The sequence below is a fragment of the Neopsephotus bourkii genome, unplaced genomic scaffold (assembly GCF_033783945.1).
Source record: "Neopsephotus bourkii isolate Nb327-2 ecotype Australia unplaced genomic scaffold, CSIRO-AGI_Nbou_v1 NB_1474, whole genome shotgun sequence".
Lineage (NCBI taxonomy): Eukaryota > Metazoa > Chordata > Aves > Psittaciformes > Psittacidae > Neopsephotus > Neopsephotus bourkii.
The window spans coordinates 1-20323 of record NW_026901950.1 but is presented as its reverse complement, the minus strand read 5'-3'; the positions used below and the strand labels follow the sequence as shown (position 1 = coordinate 20323).

Below are 20323 nucleotides of genomic sequence, written 5' to 3'. Positions count from 1 at the left end.
AGCTACAGGGGAAGCTTGAGGCCTCTGCACAGTTTGGGCCAGGAGCAAGCATTCCTGCTTCCTTTCAGCTACCCTGACATCTCGTAGCCTATTAATAGCTTCCCACAGCTCAGCCACTTGCTGCAGGAGGACCTCCACCAGGGAGCACCTTTCCCTCACCAGACCAGTGCAGGCCCTCCCTATGCTCTGAGCTCTGCACTGCAGCCTCCCCTCTCATCGGCTCTGTCTGGGTGCCTACGGTGGCCACTGCCGGGGCAGCCAGAGCAGAGCTCCCAGACCGGGCCCTGGTCAAATGCTCAAATGCTTTTTGAGTATCACTCCTGAAATACAATGGATGCTATTTGAATATCACTCCTGAAATGCAATGGCATGCCTCTTGGACTGAAAAGATGGCTGTTACTTTTCAACTCAAGGTGCGTCTTCTGAAACTACAGTTCAGAAATTACATTTATTTTACATCCTACCACATCCAGATTTTAGAGGTTTAATAGTTAATTGTAGTCTTCACTTGCATCTGACATCACTGTGTTCTGAATCTTAATATGTTACCAGGTTTTATTTATTCAGTTAATTCTAAGAGCTACTAGTTCTCTACTGGCACAATTCTCTCAGCTTTTGGTTTCTTTTTATAGCTACTTGTATTCCCTTTTATGCAAGAATGTGACCTACTTGCAGTCATTTTCCATTTGTTATTCTCTTTGAGTTTTTAAAAGAAAATGCCTGGATTTCTTTCATGAAGCAGTTGCTTTGATTAGCTCAGGTTTCATTCATGAATGGAAGTAGGCATTGTGAAGACTAGAAGATTAAGATCATGGAAAATATTATATATATATATGTGGGAGGGTAGCTGAAGTCTGGCATCTCCTAAATCTGTGGGTTTAGGAGCCACCTCCTTAATTAGGCTGTGGTTTTTCTTGTCCTGGTTTATGTCCAGGGAGATGCTTTTTTTAGCCATCAGGACCTTGCATGTTCTGAGACTCTTTGGTTTTGATGCCACTTGTTCACCACTGGTGAGCACTGCAGTTGCGTCATCATATAGCTGAGAGGCTTCAAAAGGCAGTAAGTTTCTTTTATTACTGAGTGCTTTTACAATGAAGTTGGGGTGCTTATGGGTGTCACAGGCTGAGCAAGCTTGTGACTTGGTTACAAAGTGCTTATGAGAAGTCCTCTCCTGAAGGAACTGCAGTGATGTTGTTGTGTCTAGCACGGCCCCATGTTGTTGTGTCTAGCACAGCCCCATATTGTTGTGTCTAGCACAGCCCCAGTGTGTCAGTGGGGGGGGACGACAGTCTTCTTTCTCTGTCCCTCCCTCGAGAAGAGGCTTTTGGCTGCCTGTGCCCAGGAGAGTGAAAAAGCTTTGTAAAAATGGCTTAAAAACCCCCTTGTTATTCTAGCAAGCTGGAGCTTCCCTTAAGCTGACAGTTTTGCTCCTCTAGAGCTGTCTTGAGTGTTTGCTGGCTCTCCTCCTTACTTGTGTTTCAAAAGTTCTCTTACAGTTTTCCTCTGGTTCTTTTCTAGGAATGGCATTGATTGGGCTGGACACCTGAATATATTTTTACATAAAACTTGAAAGTACGAACATTTTCTTTAAGATCTACTTACCAAATCATGCCCACCTATGTACTACTTGGTATAATTTGCCTCGCATGAAGGGATTTGGTGGGGCTTTTTGTGAAAACTGCAGTTTTGTACTATCTAAAACTACTGTGATGTTTGCATCTTGATTCAGTGTGTCCTTTGATATGACAAAGAAGTTAACCTTCAATTTCTAAATGGCAGGACATGGTATTAGAGGTTTGCTCCAAAGCACTAATGGCCTAACTAGTCACCATCTCAAACTCTAGGAATATAAGCCTGGTTTAGTCTTCGTTGTGGGCTGTTTTTTATTTATCTGCTATAAAAAAAAAGGGGGGGGGGGTAAGCAAAAGATGGTGGTAACTGTGTGTGAACCCAGCTCTTCAGTCCCCAGTCCTGTTCCCTGTTTAGCTGCAGTGCTGTACAGTCTTGGAATGCCTCCTACATCAGAAAAAAGCCCTGTTCAGAAAAAAAGCCTGTTAATTGGTCATACATTTGAATGTGGAGATTTCTAAGGATGTGGCATTGGAATGTAGGCAAATACATTCTGTAGTTACTGAGCCTACCACATGCCGTGCTTAAAGCCCTGTATTCAGGTCTGGGTGCACTTTCTCAAAGCAACTCCCTTTGAGTTTTTTCATTTGAAGTTACGTTTCTGATTGCTGTTTGGTACTCCCCCAAGCTCCTTGCTTTTAAAATTCCTTGCCGTGGTGAGAGGGTGTTAAAGCACGTGAAGAATCAGCTTATGGAACAGTTGATAAAATGTTCGTTGCCCTGTATGGACACCTGCTCACCAGATTCCCATGTCTTGGATTAGCTAATAGTGTTGAAAAATAACTGGAAGCTGATAGCTGTGTGTTAGCCTGTAATGGGATACTTGCCAAAGCTGAAGGCTGATCTGTACTTTGTTTTTCTGCCTTAATCATCAGGATTCCTCTTTCTTTCCCCTCACCCCAGCAGCTGTGCAGTAAAAGCTTGTGTAAATTGAGTTAAAATGAGGAATCTTCAGAAAAGGGTAACAAGGGTGCATTGGAAGGCCATAAACAGTTGGCTGTATTTTCCAAAAGGAAAACGTCAGTTTTGTGTTAGCATGCTTTGCTTAGGTATGTCCACAGCAGAGCTGGCTTTCCTTCTAGTTTAGGAACCTGGCAGCCAGACATGGAATACCTTGGAAAGAAGTACTGACTGCTCTTGATTGTGTAGTATCTTCATTCTGAAGTTTGATTTCTGTTGGCTTTTGAGTACAATTTCCTTGATTAGGTTGATTTTCTTTTTGTTTTGATTTCATGTTAATGCAGGAAGCATGTTTCAGTTCAGACAGATGAATTTTGGTGGAGCAGGTGATGGTATTCACCTCTCATTTTTTGTCTTCTCAGTGTGTAAACTAAGCTTTAGACATGTTGCATATCCTTTTGGAGAGATCTTGTGTGTAATGTGGGTTCAGAATGGGAATAATCACAAACTGTGATGTCAGGACAGAAGGGAGCTTTGAGGAGCAGATTCGAGCAAGGGATCACCACATCATTATTGTGTGATTGAATTCATGAGGCTGAGCTGTATAGAGCCCATAATGTGGGCAACAACAGTCAAAGTGTTGTAGATAGTCTGCTCTTCCAAGGACTGCTGGAGCCATGTAGGTACATATCCCAGCTTTATGCAAGTCATTATTTGCTGGGGTAACTGTAAAGCAGTATTTGCATTAGTGGAAACAAAGGAATATTCTGTTGGAGATTAATTTTTAGAAATACAGTTTAGAATTATCTTTTTTAATACAGCTGTTTCTTTTGGGACATGTAGCACAAGTTTTGCAAATAACAAAATGTAGCTTCTGCTGGGGGTTGCTCTGTAGCTTCTATTGGTGAAGTGCGACCCAAATTTCTGTAAGAAAACCCAAATAAATCGGGGGCTCTAGGCTGAGAGCTGTTGCATGGCTCACTACCCTACTTTCATGTTCTAGGAGTGTTTCTCAGGAGCTATCGGAGACAATCCTCACCATGGTAGCTAACTGCAGCAATGTCATGAATAAAGCCAGGCAGCCACCACCTGGAGTCATGCCCAAAGGACGCCCGCCCAGCGCTAGCAGCTTGGATGCCATCTCTCCTGTACAGGTAGATGAATAATGTGATGTGTTTTTAGAAGCTGGTGTTTTACCACTAGTTCCACTGCACTATTTGAGCACTTTTCAGCATGATCTGGCTCTGTTAGTTTTATGCTTGCATGTCTAGATAACTTGCTTGTAACTGCAGAATAATGCCTGAGGGTTGTAGGTCAGAACTATCTTCATGGATGCCTGTAAGATAACTGAAGTATAGCAGGATGGTAGCACTGAGGAGGGATAGAGATTTGGTTTATTTAAAATAAGAGTTTCTTTTGAAGTGCTAAAATGTACTAAGACTTGTGAAAATTAAGCACTGCCTTTGAGCCTCATGTGTCTTGTTTGTAGCTTCACTGGCCAAGCAAAAGTGCTAGAGCATAAGGGCTTGTTATAACTGGGGCTCTTCAGCTTTCAACTGCTCTTTTAAAAACAAGGTACATTTAAGCTACTCCCTGCTGCTCATCATCCCTTTCTCCTGTGAGAGCAACACATTACAGACAGGTTTTGCTGCTAGCTATTATGTTCAGTATCAGATTTTAAAACAGTGACAAGTGTTTTCACATGCAGTAGTGACAATTTAGCATTTAAGAATGTCTGAAGCATCAGATTATTTCAACTAAATACAGAGAGCAGTTTCCTTGTAAATTGTTGCTTTAATAAAGTTCCTCATCAGATGTACCAGATATCTTGGCAACTTGCTGCAAAAAACTGCTGTGAGTAAATGGAGCAGCAGATGTTATTTGTAGTCATGCTGTCTTTTGGGTAGGAAACAGTTTTCTGCTGTTGCTAGTCAGGAGCTCTTAACTTAACTGCTTGTCAGCTGGTATTGTGCCTCCCTCCTGCTTATCACTCGGGTATTAATGTGAAGATTAATGTGCATTCACGTATTTACCTGTAAAAACTGGGCGTAACGGGATCTTTCAGACAGTCAGAAACACTGTAAGCTTGATATGAAATAGCCTTTAAGTCTTGGGGTGATGTCTGAGGTTGTAAACTGCAGACATAAACTAGTACAAACATGCTGCTACTTAACAAGCATTTACTGTCATTAAACTTAGGTGGAGACTATGGAACAATTGGCCTTTCTGTAAAATGTCTGATAGAATAGGAGTTCATGGGCTTGAAGAATTAAAAATGAAACAGCATTCTGTGGACAGACTGATTTTATTTTTGGGGGGGGGGGAGTGATCTGGATGACTTGAGAATCATGCAGTAAACATGCAAAAGAGCTGTTCTCAGGAGTGTCTTGATACATTGCTGTCTCTGTAAAAACCTGCCAAAAATCAGCTTGATTGGGGTTCATGGATGTCTGTGTATAATCTTCCTTTCTTCAGATTGATTCGCTTGCAGGAATGGCATCTCTTAGCTTAGGTGGCTCAGCTGCTCCTCACACCCAGAGTATGCAAGGCTTCCCTCCAAACTTGGGCTCTGCATTCAGTACGCCACAGTCACCAGCAAAAGCGTTCCCCCCTCTTTCTACCCAAAACCAGACAACGGGCTTCAGTGGCATTGGAGGACTGTCTTCACAGCTTCCAGGTACTTCTATCCAGTGCAGTGGTTTGTATTTGTGACATCCTGGAGCTAAGGCACTATTACTGCTGTGGTTAAAAATTAACTGGGCTGACAGCTCTGTGTCATGTGGGAGGGAATTACATAGTCCTTGCTCCTAGGTTGCTGCTTAAACTTCGGAACGTTGAACTGCAGTAGGTAAAAAGTTTGAGAATCAAGAGGGGTAAATTTTGACAGATTTTGGTAGCTTTATTTTATGTTAAGACAGATGAAGAATTGCATGAAAGAAAACTGCTTGATATTAGACAGTTATTAGGTTCTAGAGCTTGGAGTTGGAAACAAGTGCCTGGAGTGATGAGCATGTACGGTAGAGGGTACAACTGAGATTACGAGCTGTTTGCATTTTAGTAGGAGGTCTTTAGTAGTAAGGTCAAACTTACTATGGGTTTCCATTTCAGTAGGTGGCCTTACTACGGGTAGCCTGACTGGCATAGGAACTGGAGCCCTGGGCCTTCCTGCAGTGAACAATGACCCCTTCGTGCAAAGGAAGCTGAGCACATCTGGACTGAACCAGCCTACATTCCAGCAGAGTAAGATGAAACCTTGTAAGTGGTAGTGTTGTCTGTGGCTGTGAAGTGTGACTGTGTTACGCAGTTAACCTGCATTTTCTTCAGGGGAGGCTTGGATCTGTAGGTGGTAAATGCTAGAAGCTCTGAAGTGGCTCTTGTATTGTGCCATTAGTCTGGAAAAGGTGCTTCTAAACTCTGTTGAAACCTTGCAAGTGACTGGGGTGAGAGTTAAAGAGCTGTTAGCATAAAAACATAACATGGTGGATTTGCATGAACAGTGTTTGTGTCATTTTTTTGTTGTGCTGTGTTTTGTGCAGAGGTTTTCTCCTTTTTACAGAGAACTGTATGCATCTGGTAAGAGGGTGATTTTGTGTTTGTAACAAGGTTAAACAAAGCTACTGGGATAGGGTGTTCTTGCAGCAGAGAGCTTGATACCTGAAGCAGTGAATCAGACTGCAAAATGGGATGCAAATAATACTAACAAAAGGTGGTGGGGAGATGGTTTTTTGGAAGGTATACTTTGGTTCCTAATACTGAGCCATTATTCTTCATTCATTTATGCCTCTGAAGTATGCTTACAACTAAATGTTCAAGCAATCAGCTGTTACCTTTAGGAGGCATAGCCACATGCTAAACCTTCCACACTCCTCATACTGTGTGTCTCCTTCAATAGCTCCTCCATGAAAGCAGTTACTGATCTGTACAGATGGAGGCAGCTGTGTTGACCATTGGTTTATATTTTTGGGCTTGAGCATCCAGTGCAAACTTGCTGTCATGGTTAAAGCTCAGCTGGTAATTCAGAACCATGCAGCTGCTTACTCACTCCCCACCCCGTCCTTCTTCCTCACCCCACTCCTGGAGGGATGGGGAGGAGAATCGAAAGAATGTAACTCCCATGGGCTGAGATAAGAACACTCCAATAACTAAGGTATAATAACACAAACCACTACTGCTACCACCAATAGTAATGATAAGGGAAATAACAAGGGAAGAGAATACAAGCGCTCACCAGCTGCTGATGAGTACCCAGCCCAACCTGAGCAGTGATCTAGCCCTTCCGGATAACTGCCCCCAGTTTATATACTGGGCATGACATGCTGTGGTATGGAATACCTCTTTGGCTAATTTGTGTCAGGTGTGCTGTCTCTGCTTCCTTCTGGCTTCCCCTCCTCCCTGGCAGAGCATGAGGCTCAGAAAGTCCTTGGTCAGAGTAAACATTACTGAGCAGCAACTAAAACCATCGGTGTTATCAACGCTGTTCCCAGACTGAAAATCAAAACACAGCACTCACCAGCTACTGAGAAGGAGAAAAATGACTGCTGCTGCTGAACTCAGGACAGTATCCACCCCTTATTCCACACCATTCACGTCATGCTTAGATCCCACATTTTTCAATATACCATCACTAGTCTCATATACATATATGTGTGTATATATATATGAGATAGATATATCTGTATGTATTTGTATATCTATATATATACATACACACAAAGAGAGAGATATGATTCCTTAGTGCAAACAAATCCCTATAAAGCTGCTGAGTTTGTCCTGTCCATGATGTCAGACTCCATCTCTTGTAACAGTCTTTCAGAGCAGGGGAGATGGTGTGCAGTGTTGGATTGTTGCCTGCTGATCACACTGCAGAACTTGTCTGGTTTCATCAAATTTCATTCTTTGTTGGGATGATGGTTGGAGGGAAGTCAGGGCCAGTTGCTGGTGACCTGAAGACATCTAGTTGGTGGGCTATAAAAGTGCTACATAACAGGCAATAGCATATAATTGAGTTCATTGGCTGTTTTCCCCTAAACTCAAATCCCCTTGAGGTACACATCGGACTTCCCCATCTTCCTTTTTTACCAAGTATATCCAGGTCCCTGAGCAAAAGCAATCCCACAAGTGGGTTTGCCTTTAGCTGAAGCAGGAATAACCCAGACTGTCTTCCCCAGCAAATTCTTTATCTGCACCATAGGAACTTTATCCCCTTCTACTATATGGAAAGGTTCTGACTGGGCTGGGCCAGCCATGTTGGTGGATCCTCTGAATTTGACCAGGCAGGTGGCCTTTGGTAAATGTGTATCCCTATGTTTGAAAGTCCCACCATGCATTGCTCTCAGTGTAGTTTTTAGCAGCCCATTGTACTGTTCAGTTTTCCCAGAGGCTGGTGCATGGTAGGGGATGTGATATACCCACTCAATGCCATGCTCTTTGGCCCAAGTGTGTATAAGGTTATTCCGTAAATGAGTCCCATTGTCTGACTCAGTTCTCTCTGGGGTGCCGTGTTGCTGCAAAATCTCAAGGCCCAGGCCAGTGTTCTGTGTAGTGGCATGGGGCACAGCGTATGTTTCCAGCCATCCGGTGGTTGCTTCCACCATGGTAAGCACGTGGCATTTGCTTTGGTGGGTTGGTGGCAGTGTAATATAGTCAGGCCTCCCCCTATTTATACTTCAGCCATCATCCTCCATACCAAAGAGGCCTTAACCGCTTGACTTGCCTAATTGCAGCAGCTGTTTCACGCTCATGAATAACCTGGGCAATAGTGTCCATTGTTAAGTCCACCCCTTGATCATGAGCCCGTCTGTATGTTGCATCTCTGCCCTAACGGCCTAAAGTGTCATGGGCCCACCAGGCCAAAAATAATTCACCCTTATGTTGCCAATCTAAGTCCATATAAGCCGCTTCAATCTTAGCAGCTTTATTCACTTGGTTGTTCTGGTGTTCCTCAGTGGCCCGACTCTTGGGTACATGGGCATCTACATGACGTACCTTCACCACCAGGTTCTGCACCTGGGCAGCGATATCTTGCCGCAGTGTAGCAGCCCAAATGGGTTTACCTCTATGTTGCCAGTTGCTCTGTTTCCATTGCTGCAACCACATCTACAGGGCATTTGCCACCATTCATGAGTCAGTATAAAGTGCTGGCCAGTTTTCTTGTTCAGCAATGTCCAAGGGCAGCTGGATGGCTTTCACCTCAGCAAACTGACTCGATTCACCCTATCATTCAGCAGTTTCTGCAGCTTGTCACTGGGGACTCCATACAGCTGCCTTTCATCTCTGATGCTTTCCCACAATACGCCAGGACCCATCACTAAATGAGGCATATTGTTTTTCACTTTATGATAGTTTATTATATGGTGGGGTCTCTTCAGCACATGTCACTTCTTCTTCTGGTGACATTCCCCAGTCTTTCCCCTTTGGCCGGTCCATGATGACTTCTGCAGTTCCTGGACAACTGGGATTTCCTATTTGAGCTTGTGTAATTAGTGCAGCCTGCTTATTCCATGTAGCATTGGTTGCGTGATGTGTAGAGGAGACCCTGCCTTTGAATATCCAGCCCAGCACAGGCAACTGGAATGCCAGGAGGAGCTGTGCTTCAGTTCCAGTCACTTCTGAAGCAGCTCAAACCTCTTCATATGCTGCCAGCATCTTTTTCAGTTGGGGTATACCTGACCGCAGATCCTCTGTATCCCTGACTTCAAAAGCTGAGGGATTGACCTTGGGTCTCCCCTGGAGCTTTCTGCCAGTGGCTCCAGGCAGGACCATTCTCCCTGGCTGGGGTTACATCAGGCCTGGTCCGAACTGGTCCGAGGGCTACTGCATGAACTATCTCTCATTTAGTTTGCTCAAAGGCTTGTTGTTGCCCCGTTTAAAATCATTCTTCTTCTGGGTCAGATGGTAGAGAGGTTTTACAATCAAACCATAATTTGGGATGTGTATTCTCCAGAACCACACAGAACCCAAGAAAGCTTGTGTTTCTTTCTTATTAGTTGGTGGAGACATTGCTGTTATCTTGTTGATCGCATCTGTGGGGATCTGGCAACATCCTTCTTGCCATTTTATTCCCCAAAATTGAATCTCCTCTGCACATCCCTTGGCCTTACTCTGTTTTATGGCAAAAAAGGCTTTTAGCAGGATGTGGATTATTTTCCTCCCTTTCTCTAAAAGTTTTTCCACTGTATCGCCCCACATGATAATGTCATCAGTGTGTTGCAGGTGTTTTGGAGCTTGCCTCTGTTCCAGTGCAGTCTGAGTCAGTCCAGGGCAGATGGCAGAGCTGTGTTTCCACCCCAGGACAGTCGGTTCCAAGTGTACTGGACGCCCCTCCGAGTAAAAGCAAACTGTGGCCTGCACTCTGCTGCCAGAGGAATTGAGAAAAATGCATTGGCAATATCAGTTGTGGCATACCACTTCGCTGCTTTTGACTTCAGTTCATACTGAAGTTCTAGCATGTTCGGTATGTTAGCACTCAATGGTGGTGTGACTTCATTCAGGCCACGATAGTCTATTGTTAGTCTCCACTCTCTGTTAGACTTTCGCACTGGCCATATGGGGCTATTAAAGGGTGAGTGGGTCCTGCTGATCACTTCTTAGCTCTCCAGTCTACGGATCAACTTATGGGTGGGAATCAGGGAGTTTTGGTTGCTGCAGTATTGCCGCTGTTGTGATTGGGATTCGCACTTGTTGTGCTTCAACCTTCAGGAACCCCACAACAGAAGGATCCTGAGAGACCAGGCAAGGTGGACAGCTGCTCAATTTCCTCAGTCTCCAAAGCAGCAATACCAAAAGCCCATTGGTACCTATTTGGGTCTTTGAAGTACCCTCTCCTGAGATAGTCTATGAGAAGGGTGCGTGGAGCCTCTGGACCAGTCACAGTGGGGTGCTTTTGCTCCTTCCTCCCAGTCAGGCTGATTTCAGCCTCCGGTACAGTCAACTCCTGTTATCCTCCTGTCACTCCAGAAATATAAATGGGTTCCACCCTTTGACAGCTTGGTAGCATCAGGGTACAGTGTGCACCGGTGTTTACTAGAGCCTTATACTTCTGTGGGACTTGTGTGCCAGGCCGTCTGATCCACACAGTCCAGTAAATCCACTTGTCCCTTACCTCCACCTGGCTGGAGGGAGGGCCCCTCTAATTGTGATCGCAATGTTCATAGAATCATAGAGTCATAGAATAGTCAGGGTTGGAAAGGATCTTAAGAACATCTTATTCCAGGCCCCCTGACATGAGTAGAGACACCTCACACTAAACCGTGTCACCCAAGGCTCTGTCCAGCCTGGCCTTGAACACTGCCAGGGATGGAGCATTCGCAACTTCCCTGGGCAAGCCATTTCAGTGCCTCACTACCCTTACAGTAAAGAATTTCTTCCTTATATTCAATGTAAACTTCCCCTGTTTAGGTTTTAACCCCTTGCCCCTTGTCCTGTCACTACAGTCCTTAATGAGAGTGCCTCCCCAGCATTCCTATAGGCCCCCTTCAGATACTGGAAGGCTGCTATCAGGTCTTCATGCAGCCTACTCTACTCCAGGCTGAACAGCCCCAACTTTCTCAGCCTATCTTTATACAGGAGGTGCTCCAGCCCCTGATCATCCTCGTGGCCCTCCTGGGCTTGCTCCAACAGTTCCATGTCCTTTTTATGTTGAGGACACCAGAACTGTACACAATACTCCAAGTGAGGTCTCACGAGCAGAGTAAAGGGGCAGGATCACCTCCTTCAACCTGCTGGTCACGCTTCTTTTGATGCAACCCAGGATACGGTTGCTTTCTGGGCTGCAAGCGCACACTGAAGCCGGCTCATGTTCGTTTCCTCATTGACCAGCACCCCCAAGTCCTTCTCCGCAGGGCTGCTCTGAATCTCTTCTCTGCCCAGCCTGTAGCTGTGCCTGGGATTGCTCCGACCCAGGTGTAGGACCTTGCACTTGTCATGGTTAAACTTCATGAGGTTGGCATCAGCCCACCTCACCAGCGTGTCAAGGTCCCTCTGGATGGCATTCCTTCCCTCCAGCGGATCAACCGAACCACACAGCTTGGTGTCATCGGCAAACTTGCTGAGGGCGCACTCAATCCCACTGTCCATGTCACTGAGAAAGATGTTGAACAAGACCAGTCCCAACACCGATCCCTGACAGATACCACTCATTACTGGTCTCCAACTGGACATTGAGCCATTGACCACAACTCTTTGCTTGTGGCTGTCCAGCCAGTTCCTTATCCACCGAATGGTCCATCTGTCAGATTGATTGATGTTGGTTGCTTACATCTTGTAGGAAGGGATTAGTCTTCTTTATCCCAGGAGCTGGAGAAAAATCAGCTCTTCCACTCCATCTGGGAACCTGCTTATCAGAGACTGAAGCTCTTGTTCCTCTTATCCATATAATGATAACCCTTGTTCAGATGCTGTCCCATGTAGTAAGTGCATTGGTTCTTCATCTTTCTTCACTGTACGGGTTGCTTTTTGTGCCTCTTGCTTTTCCCCTTGCTTAGAGAGGCAACTGATACTGGTACGAACTGGTGCTTTGGTTTAGATGCAGTGATTATCGCTGTAGTTGGAGTGGGTGTGGTATCTGTTGTTGGAGTTGGTGCAGCCACTGTGCTTGGGGGTTGAGTAGCACAGCGGCTGAGTTGTCTGTTGGTGTTGGGGTTTGAGTAGCTGCTGTACTTGTTGCTAGGATTGGTGTAGTTGCTGTACTTGGAGTAGCTCCCATTGCCTGTTGTAGTCAGAGTGTGAGTAGCTGCTGTATTTGTCACTGGGATTGGTGTAGCTGCTGTACTTGGAGTAGCTGCGTTGTCTGTTGTCAGTTTGAGTAGCTGCTGTACTTGTTGCTGGGGCTGGTCTTTGTCTGCTGCATTGTCTGTTGCTTTGCCCTCAGATCCAGAGGCATCTTTTTCCCTTTGGAGGTGCTGGATAGTGTTGAACAGGGCTCTGCAAGCATAGGCCAAGCTCCAGCACATTGCCATGATTTGTCCATCTCTGGTATGACCAGGATGGCAACACACCTCATTTAAGCGTTTTTACTAATTTTCCTGGATTTTGCACTTATTCAGTGGTGAAGTTCCAAAGCACTGGAGGGGTCCACTGGCCTAGGTACTTGCCCATACTATCCCACACACCCTGCCACTCATAGCTGTCCAGCCTCAGGGAAAATTTTTTGGTCCTCCTGTATCATCATTTAACCCTAGACAAGACCCAAACCTGACTGCTTAGCTTTCGAGATCAGATGACATGGTCATCAGTAAAACACATGCCAACATGGTGATCCCCATCACAGTCAGCAGGCAGGTCTCAAGCGTACCCAAAGACCATTCAAAACGTTCAGAACTCAAGTAATGCTGTAAATAGTCTGATGGGGGACCTGGGGGTGTAAGGGAACGTCTCCTTCATAGGTTGATCACCCAAGGAGGGAAAAAAAAGATGTGTAATTGCTCAACACTTCATTATATACCTCCAAAGTACAGAGGTGAGGACCACACTGGGAGCGCAAGCCAGATCAGTTTCATGATCAATGAGTCTATTGTATTACAAGTTATTACCATAAAGTACAATGAAACAAGAACCTTAGCCCAAGCACTCCCAGCCAATAAACACTAACACAGCAAATACCAGCTCTAAGTAAGGTATGACATGCTGGCACTGTGAGATCAAGAGCAACAACTTTGAGAGACAATGAATCAGCATTGTGACGAGTGACTATTAATCCAAAACAATAAATGCTTATCACACATACGATTAGACACACTCTGGTCAGATCTGTCGTTATCTCAACCCTTCATGGCCCACGCTGGACGCCAAAAAGAACTGTAGTGGTGTAAGCCCAGCCACTAAATCAGAACCACGCAGCCGCTCTTTCACTCCCCCCATTCTCCCCCGGCTCCTAGCGGGATGGGGAGGAGAATCGAAAGAATGTAACTCCCATGGGTTGAGATAAGAACAGTCCAGTAACTAAGGTATAACACAAACCACTGCTGCTACTGCCAATAATAATGAAGGGAAATAACAAGGGAAGAGAGTACAAGCGCTCACCAGCTGCTGACAAGTACCCAGCCCGACCCGAGCAGTGATCTAGCCCTCCCAGGTAACTGCCCCAGTTTATACACTGGGCATGACGTGCTGTGGTATGGAATACCTCTTTGGCTAGTTTGGGTCAGGTGTCTTGTCTCTGCTTCCTTCTGGCTTCCTCTCCTCCCTGGCAGAGCATGAGGCTCAGAAAGACCTTCGTGAGAGTAAACATTGCTCAGCACCAACTAAAAACATCGGTGTTATCAGCGCTGTTCCCAGACTGAAAGTCAAAACCACAGCACTGCACCAGCTACTGAGAAGGAGAAAAATGACTGCTACTGCTGAACCCAGGACACTTGCTCAAAGCTCACTCACTGACTGGCCTGAAAGTTTGTGTGGAAGTTTGTCTGCTCGCTAGTGTTGTGTAGCATGCTTAAGTCTGTTTGCATTCATCTAGTTCAGGCATCAGCTGAGGTTAGTTTGGGATGGAGTGGATTCTAGGCATGCATCAGTAGGAGGTTAATGCTATCTTAGAATACAGTTCTTTTGCATAAATACTACATATTGTATATATATTTTTAAATAACAGTTCCTGACTACTGGAAAGGTTAAATATCCTGCTTTTCAAGAAAACCAGCAGGTTCTGTATAGATCGGTTGAAGAATTGAATAGGATTACATGAGGTCCTGGCTACCTCAAGTTGTTCTGAGCATTATACCTGTTCCCTTTTTTAACAGCTGACTTATCTCAGGTGTGGCCAGAGGCTAATCAGCACTTTAGCAAAGAAATAGATGATGAGGCAAACAGCTACTTCCAGCGTATTTACAACCATCCACCACATCCAACCATGTCCGTAGATGAGGTGAGTTTCCTTCAGTAGCATTTGCATCACTTGTCTAGTGACTTGCTATAAACTTCATTGTAGTTATTCCTTCTTGTATTAGTCTTAGTGGAAAATAATAAAGGGCTTTTAGTAGATGATTGCATCATTGCTTTTTTTGCTTGGTTGAAGTTGTATATTTCTAAGATAGGATGATTTTACAGTAAACTTGCACTTGGTTGCTACATTCAGCTTTGACTTTTAGGTGTCCAATTAACACGCCTGAAATGATGCTGAGTGCGAAGAATTTAACCTGGAGTGGAAGCTTGTGTGTTCAAAATAACTGTTAAAGTGTGCCTTTAAGCAATCTCTATAAGTTACACTTATCTTGAATATATTTGTTTTTAAAGTATCGAAAAAACGACTACAACATCCAAATATACAAAGGTGCCTGAAGCTCTACCTTCAGAGCTTTGATAATTACTTTGGTTAGTCTCAGTGAGAGTAATTGTCAGTCTCATGTACTCACTCTTCTAAGTACTTCAACTTTATTTGAATATATTTGTGTGGCTGTGAATTATGGAACCACTGAACATTAATTTTCATTTTGCTAATTTTGAAGCAGTGGAGTAGCCACATAAGTTTTATGTGAAGACAGTTACTGAAAAGAAATGAGAGATAACTGAAGCCTGGAGAGAAGGCTTATTGTATCAGTGTAGTGTCTGCAGGCTAACATGACCGTTTTTGAAGCAGATGTTTTGCAGTCGAGTATGTGGTCTTGCAGTTTACTTTAACAGGTACAATCTCTCTTGAAACCTGAAGAAGCAGAAGAGCTGAAATGAAGCAGATCTGTTGGTAACAATTTCCCATTTCCTTGCAGGTCTTGGAAATGCTGCAGAGGTTTAAGGACTCCAACATTAAACGAGAACGAGAAGTGTTTAACTGTATGCTGAGGAACTTGTTTGAGGAATACCGTTTCTTTCCCCAGTACCCAGATAAAGAGCTGCACATAACAGCCTGCCTCTTTGGTGGTATCATAGAGAAAGGACTGGTTACTTATATGGCATTGGGCCTGGCCCTGCGCTATGTTCTTGAAGCCTTACGAAAGCCTTTTGCATCCAAAATGTACTATTTTGGTATTGCTGCACTAGATAGATTTAAAAATAGGTAAGTGTGGGGTTTGATTAATATTTTACCAGGGCATTACATGTACTGTTACACATTGAACCTGCTCTAATTATGCAGTACAAGAGTGCTTATATGTGCTAAAAATTTACACATTTCAGCTTCAGGACTACTTTAAAGATATGCTGTACTGAAGCAAAATGTGCTAGTGTACTAGTTAAAGGGTAACTTTTAAAAACCAAAATTTTCAGTGTGGTACTTGTATAAATGCAGGGTAAAGTGAGATGTTGAAACTATGTAGTGAGCTTGTTGAGAAAACTAATTGAGTGAAGTGTTGAGTTAGATGAAGTTGTCAGCTTGTTAGAAGCGGGGTGAATGTAATTCCTCCTTACAGATACATTCTAATGAAGTGCTGTTTTCACTATTCATTACTGAAAGCTGTCTAGGAACTAGCTCTAGGACTTTGGTTTAACATAGAAATGTCAAGTATGCCCAAAAGTATCTCAAAATTTAAAGCTTTCTCAAAGCTTTTACCAATAAAAGAGAGGAATCTCTCAAGGCAGGCAGCTGTAGTAGGCAGGATTGTATACCCATGAGGAAAAATCTCCATTCTGGAAGAAGATACTTGAACTTGAAAAGCATTAGAAAGCTTCCTGGAATTAGTTATAAGAATAAATGTGTGGACTAATAAGCAAGGAGCATGTTATCTTCTATCCCAGTTCTCCTGTTCATCTGCCCTGGAGTATTTAATCTGTAATAAAAGCTGTTGCTTGCAGCAGTTGTGGATGGATATTGTGTTGTGGAGTTAGCTGAGCAGAATGAGTAGAGATTCTTAAGGCTGTCATACTTGAGACATAGCCATATTCTTTTCTGAAAAACCATTTTAAGCATGACACAAAGATTTCACTCTCAGTGAGTAGTAGCAGCAGCTAGCATTCACAAGTGGAACTATAATAATAGGCGAAGCTTCTGTCTCAGGTGCTAGGGGTACTCTGGATTGCTGTTTAAAACACACTGAGGCAGACTACAAATGACTTACCCAACAATCTTACTGCAAAAACTGAATATAAATGCAATTATGTGCTCAGTCAGAAGCACAGAGATGTAGGGTGAATTTCTGTGAATAAACCTTGTGTTTTGCTGTTAAATCATTTCAAATAGGTTTTTCAACAAAAAGTACTTTGTAGAAGATGCTTTGTCTGTAGCACAGCTGCCGTGAGGAATCCAGATTAATTCTGTGATGCAGCATAGGAATGAGACACCAGTGTTACATTTGTATTTCTCTTTAATATTGTTCCTGACCAGGGTTTATGCTTCTGACTGAGGGATGTTTTGTTTGATAGGTTAAAGGACTATCCCCAGTATTGTCAGCACTTGGCTTCTATTAGTCACTTTATACAGTTCCCGCATCACTTACAGGAGGTGAGTGTTTGTGTCAGCACACTGGCTTTCTATGATTTTAAATTCTTTTGAGCAAATTCCTGTTTTCCTTTGGAAACATAATCTCACTTGTCACAATTTTAGGCAGTCTGCATCCACAGAATTAAATATGTTTTCCTTAAAGGTTTTGCTGTGGGATAGGTTGGGCAGGTGAAGGTGGTTATATGATACCTTTTTTGTTTCCATAAATATGTTTGGGTTGCTTATTTAGAAATAGCAGCCTGACTATAACTGCATGATCAATATGCACGTACCTGTTCATAGAGGTTTTCAGGTGCTTCAGTGAATTCATAGTCCAGTCCCTCAAGGATTTTGAATTTTCCTCTAAAATAGAGGGCATTCAGCTACGTTTTTAATGTCATACTCAGATCTGCTGAAATAATCCACATAAAGATGAGGAAAAGTAAGAAAAATTTCATTCCTGAAGGCCTGATCAGAGTAATTGGAATACCCTGTAGTCCACAGCAATGTTGGTCACAGTATCTGACTCAGAGTTGCTTTCATTGATAGAAATACAGAAAAGCTAATCCCAGTGGCAGAGCTTGAGAGCATGATCTAAGGAAAAAGGTCAGCTCAAACATGAAGGTAGAGAGGTCATCTCAGAGATACGGGTGGAAACCTGTTAGCAAACCTGTTTGATGTTACCAATTCCTGGGTACATGTATTACAATGAGGAAGAAACTAATTTTCTACTGTGGAAGATGTAAAATTTGAAAGTTGGCCATTTCAGAACTATGGTTTGCTTACGAATTGTGAACTTCAGACTTTACCATGTGTAAGTGTCTGTAGAAGTCCTTGGGGAAGACTTCGTATCTACTTTGCTGCATAGCTGTATGGAATCATAGAATGGTTTGGGCTGGAAGGGACCTTAAAGCTTATCCAGTTTCAGCCCTCTACCATGGGCAGGAACACCTTCCACTAGACCAAGTTGCTTCAAGCCCTGTCCAGCCTGGCCCTGAACACTGCCAGGGATGGGGCAGCCACAGCTTCTCTGGGCAACCTGTGCGAACTTCTTGGTACTCAAACATTTCTCCTAGGCTCTTCCCTTCTTTTGCTCTGCTGTCCGATGCCTGCAGAGGTGGGGTTTTTTGAGTAGTGCTTTGTAGAATTTTAAGGATGTCAAGTCTCTTGGTGTTTGATGTCAACCTGTTGAGGTCAGAGGAAGAGCTTGAGGCTCCTCTCCAGTGAGAAAGTATGTTAATAGTGAAAAGATCTGCTTTATAAGGCTAAACTTCTAGTTTGCAGATTCCCTTAATGGCATTAGTATCAAGTATTTTAAAGACTGTTGGCAAACCTTTATATTACTCATGCTAAAACTGAGCCTGTTGTTCTGTAGCTGCATGTGAAATTTTGTATGTGCTTGTTCATTCTTTTTCAGTACATAGAATATGGACAGCAATCCAGAGATCCTCCTGTGAAGATGCAGGGTTCAATCACCACCCCTGGAAGTATTGCACTTGCCCAGGCTCAGGCCCAGGCCCAAGTTCCAGCAAAAGCTCCTCTTGCTGGCCAAGTCAGCACTATAGTTACCACCTCAACCACCACCACTGTTGCAAAAACCATTACAATCACCCGACCAACTGGAGTGAGCTTCAAGAAAGACGTGCCAGTAAGTAATCTGTCACGTCAGTGCCCTTACTGGGGCTTGAGAACACTTGTTGCTCACCAAACCACATTTGACCTAGCAGTTCTAACTGCATTAGGTTTTTAAAATCTTTAAGCCCCTGCACAGGCAGATGCCCCTTGGCAGAGCCGTGCTGCCCAGAGGGGTGTGCAGGGCAGAGCTGAGCACACAGCCCATGGGATGGGCTCTGGGAGCACTGAGAGGGAGCAGAGCTGGGCACGGAGCAGCAGCTCCTGAGAGGGACAGCTCCAGGCAGCAGAGCCATGGGCAGGGAGGGAGGGGGAAAGTGCAGCCCAGGCCTGGGGAGGGTGTGTTCAGGCAGCTCTCTTGGGGTCTGGCACTGGAGGTGGCTGCTGCCCATGCTCTGCTGGGCAAGGAGCTGACTGTCTCTCTAGAAAGTGCAGGGCAGCTGAGAACCAGACTGTTGGACTCTGCAGCAACCTTGAGTAGGCACTAACCCACAGAGAGCTGAGCCCTTTGCCTGTCCCACGCTGAGACTCTTCACAGTTGCCTGCGAAACATTCAAGGTTTTATTTCTAAAAAAAATCACTTGTCAGACCTGACACTGGGAAACAAACAAACCAACCGACCTCAGAGACAATCATGACCAAGTCACACTGAGCCTCTCCTCTACAGCCCAAAAGGGTTCGGAGTCGTGTGTAAATTGAACTTCTCTATCTGACATCCCTCCTGTCCTAACCTGTCACTGCCTTTTTCTCCTATGACAGCGCCCCATGCCCAGAGGCAGTAGATGTCCAACAGCAGCTCCATCACCCAGCTCCTCCTCCTGCCATTCGCAGACAAGCGGGAGCTTCAGCTCTGGCACTTCTGGCTCTTCCTGGGCATATCCCTGGCTGTGCTCCTGGCAGCAACGGCCTCATCATCACCAGCACAGCCTGCGACCAGCACCTCCACACCCCCATCTATTTCGTCCTCCTCAGGCCCCCCCTCCTGGACCCGAGCTCCACCTCTACCATTGTCCCTAAATCCATGGCCAATTCCCTCCAGAACACCAGGGCCATCTTCTACCTGGGATGTGCTGCACAGGTCTTTCTGTTTGTCTTTTTTATTTCAGCAGAATTTTCTCTTCTCAGTGTCGTGTCCTATGACCACTACGTGGCCATCTGCAAATCCCTGCACTACAGGACCCTTCAGGGCAGCAGAGCTTGTGTCCACATAGCAGCAGCTGCATGGGGCAGTGGGTTTCTCTATGCTGGGCTGCAAACAGCTAATACCTTCTCTTTACCTTTCTGCCAAGGCAATGCTGTGGAGCAGTTCTTCTGTGAATTCTCCCAGATCCTCAAGCTCTCCTGCTCAGACTCGTATCTCAGAAAAGCCGGCCTTCTTGTGGTTGGTACCTCTATAGCACGTGGGTGTTTTGTTTTTGCTGTGGGGTACTATGTGCAGATCTTCAGGGCCATGCTGAGGATCCCCTCTGAGCAGGGATGCCACAAAGCCTTTTCCATGTGCCTCCCTCAGCTGGCCAGGGTCTCCCTCTTTGTCAGAAACGGCACATTTGCCTACCTGAAGCACCCCTCCAACTCCTCCCCATCCCTAGATCTGGTGGTGTCAGTGCTGTACTCCGTGGTGCCTCCAGCAGTGAACCCCCTCATCTACAGCCTGAGGAACTAGAAGCTCAAGGATGTTCTGAGGATGCTGATGACTGGATGTTTTCAGCAGCCGTACACTGCCTGCTTTCCTCTGCAAAGGGCTCCAAGGTCATGACAGGCCACGTCTGTCTTTCCTCCTTGTCCTGGGTTTAGCAGTAGCAGTCATTTTTCTCTTTCTTG

General features: G+C 44.8%; 1 protein-coding gene, 1 non-coding gene and 1 pseudogene across 5 annotated transcripts in view; all 3 read left to right on the top strand.

Moving 5' to 3' along the window:
- LOC133220744 (CCR4-NOT transcription complex subunit 1-like) overlaps nucleotides 1-18622 on the top strand; it is a 39041-nt gene extending 20419 nt beyond the window's left edge. Inside the window, exons 16-22 of one of the 4 annotated variants that reach the window (XM_061369053.1) lie at nucleotides 3533-3683; nucleotides 5005-5206; nucleotides 5641-5769; nucleotides 14262-14386; nucleotides 15225-15511; nucleotides 16813-16891; nucleotides 18288-18622. In XM_061369053.1, coding sequence (XP_061225037.1) covers nucleotides 3533-3683; nucleotides 5005-5206; nucleotides 5641-5769; nucleotides 14262-14386; nucleotides 15225-15511; nucleotides 16813-16891; nucleotides 18288-18620 — 1306 coding nt within the window. In that variant the 3' untranslated portion in view covers nucleotides 18621-18622. Of the gene's footprint in view, nucleotides 1-3532; nucleotides 3684-5004; nucleotides 5207-5637; nucleotides 5785-14261; nucleotides 14387-15224; nucleotides 15512-16812; nucleotides 16892-18287 lie in introns of all 4 variants that reach the window. The other 3 variants (XM_061369051.1, XM_061369049.1, XM_061369050.1) reach the window with 3 other exon arrangements.
- Nucleotides 3982-4112, top strand: LOC133220778 (small nucleolar RNA SNORA50). The gene has a single exon (XR_009727783.1). It is a non-coding gene; the product is annotated as a small nucleolar RNA SNORA50 (small nucleolar RNA).
- A 564-nt stretch (nucleotides 18623-19186) lies between the features above and the next one.
- Nucleotides 19187-20201, top strand: LOC133220742 (olfactory receptor 14C36-like; annotated as a pseudogene).
- Nucleotides 20202-20323: the final 122 nt, after the last annotated feature.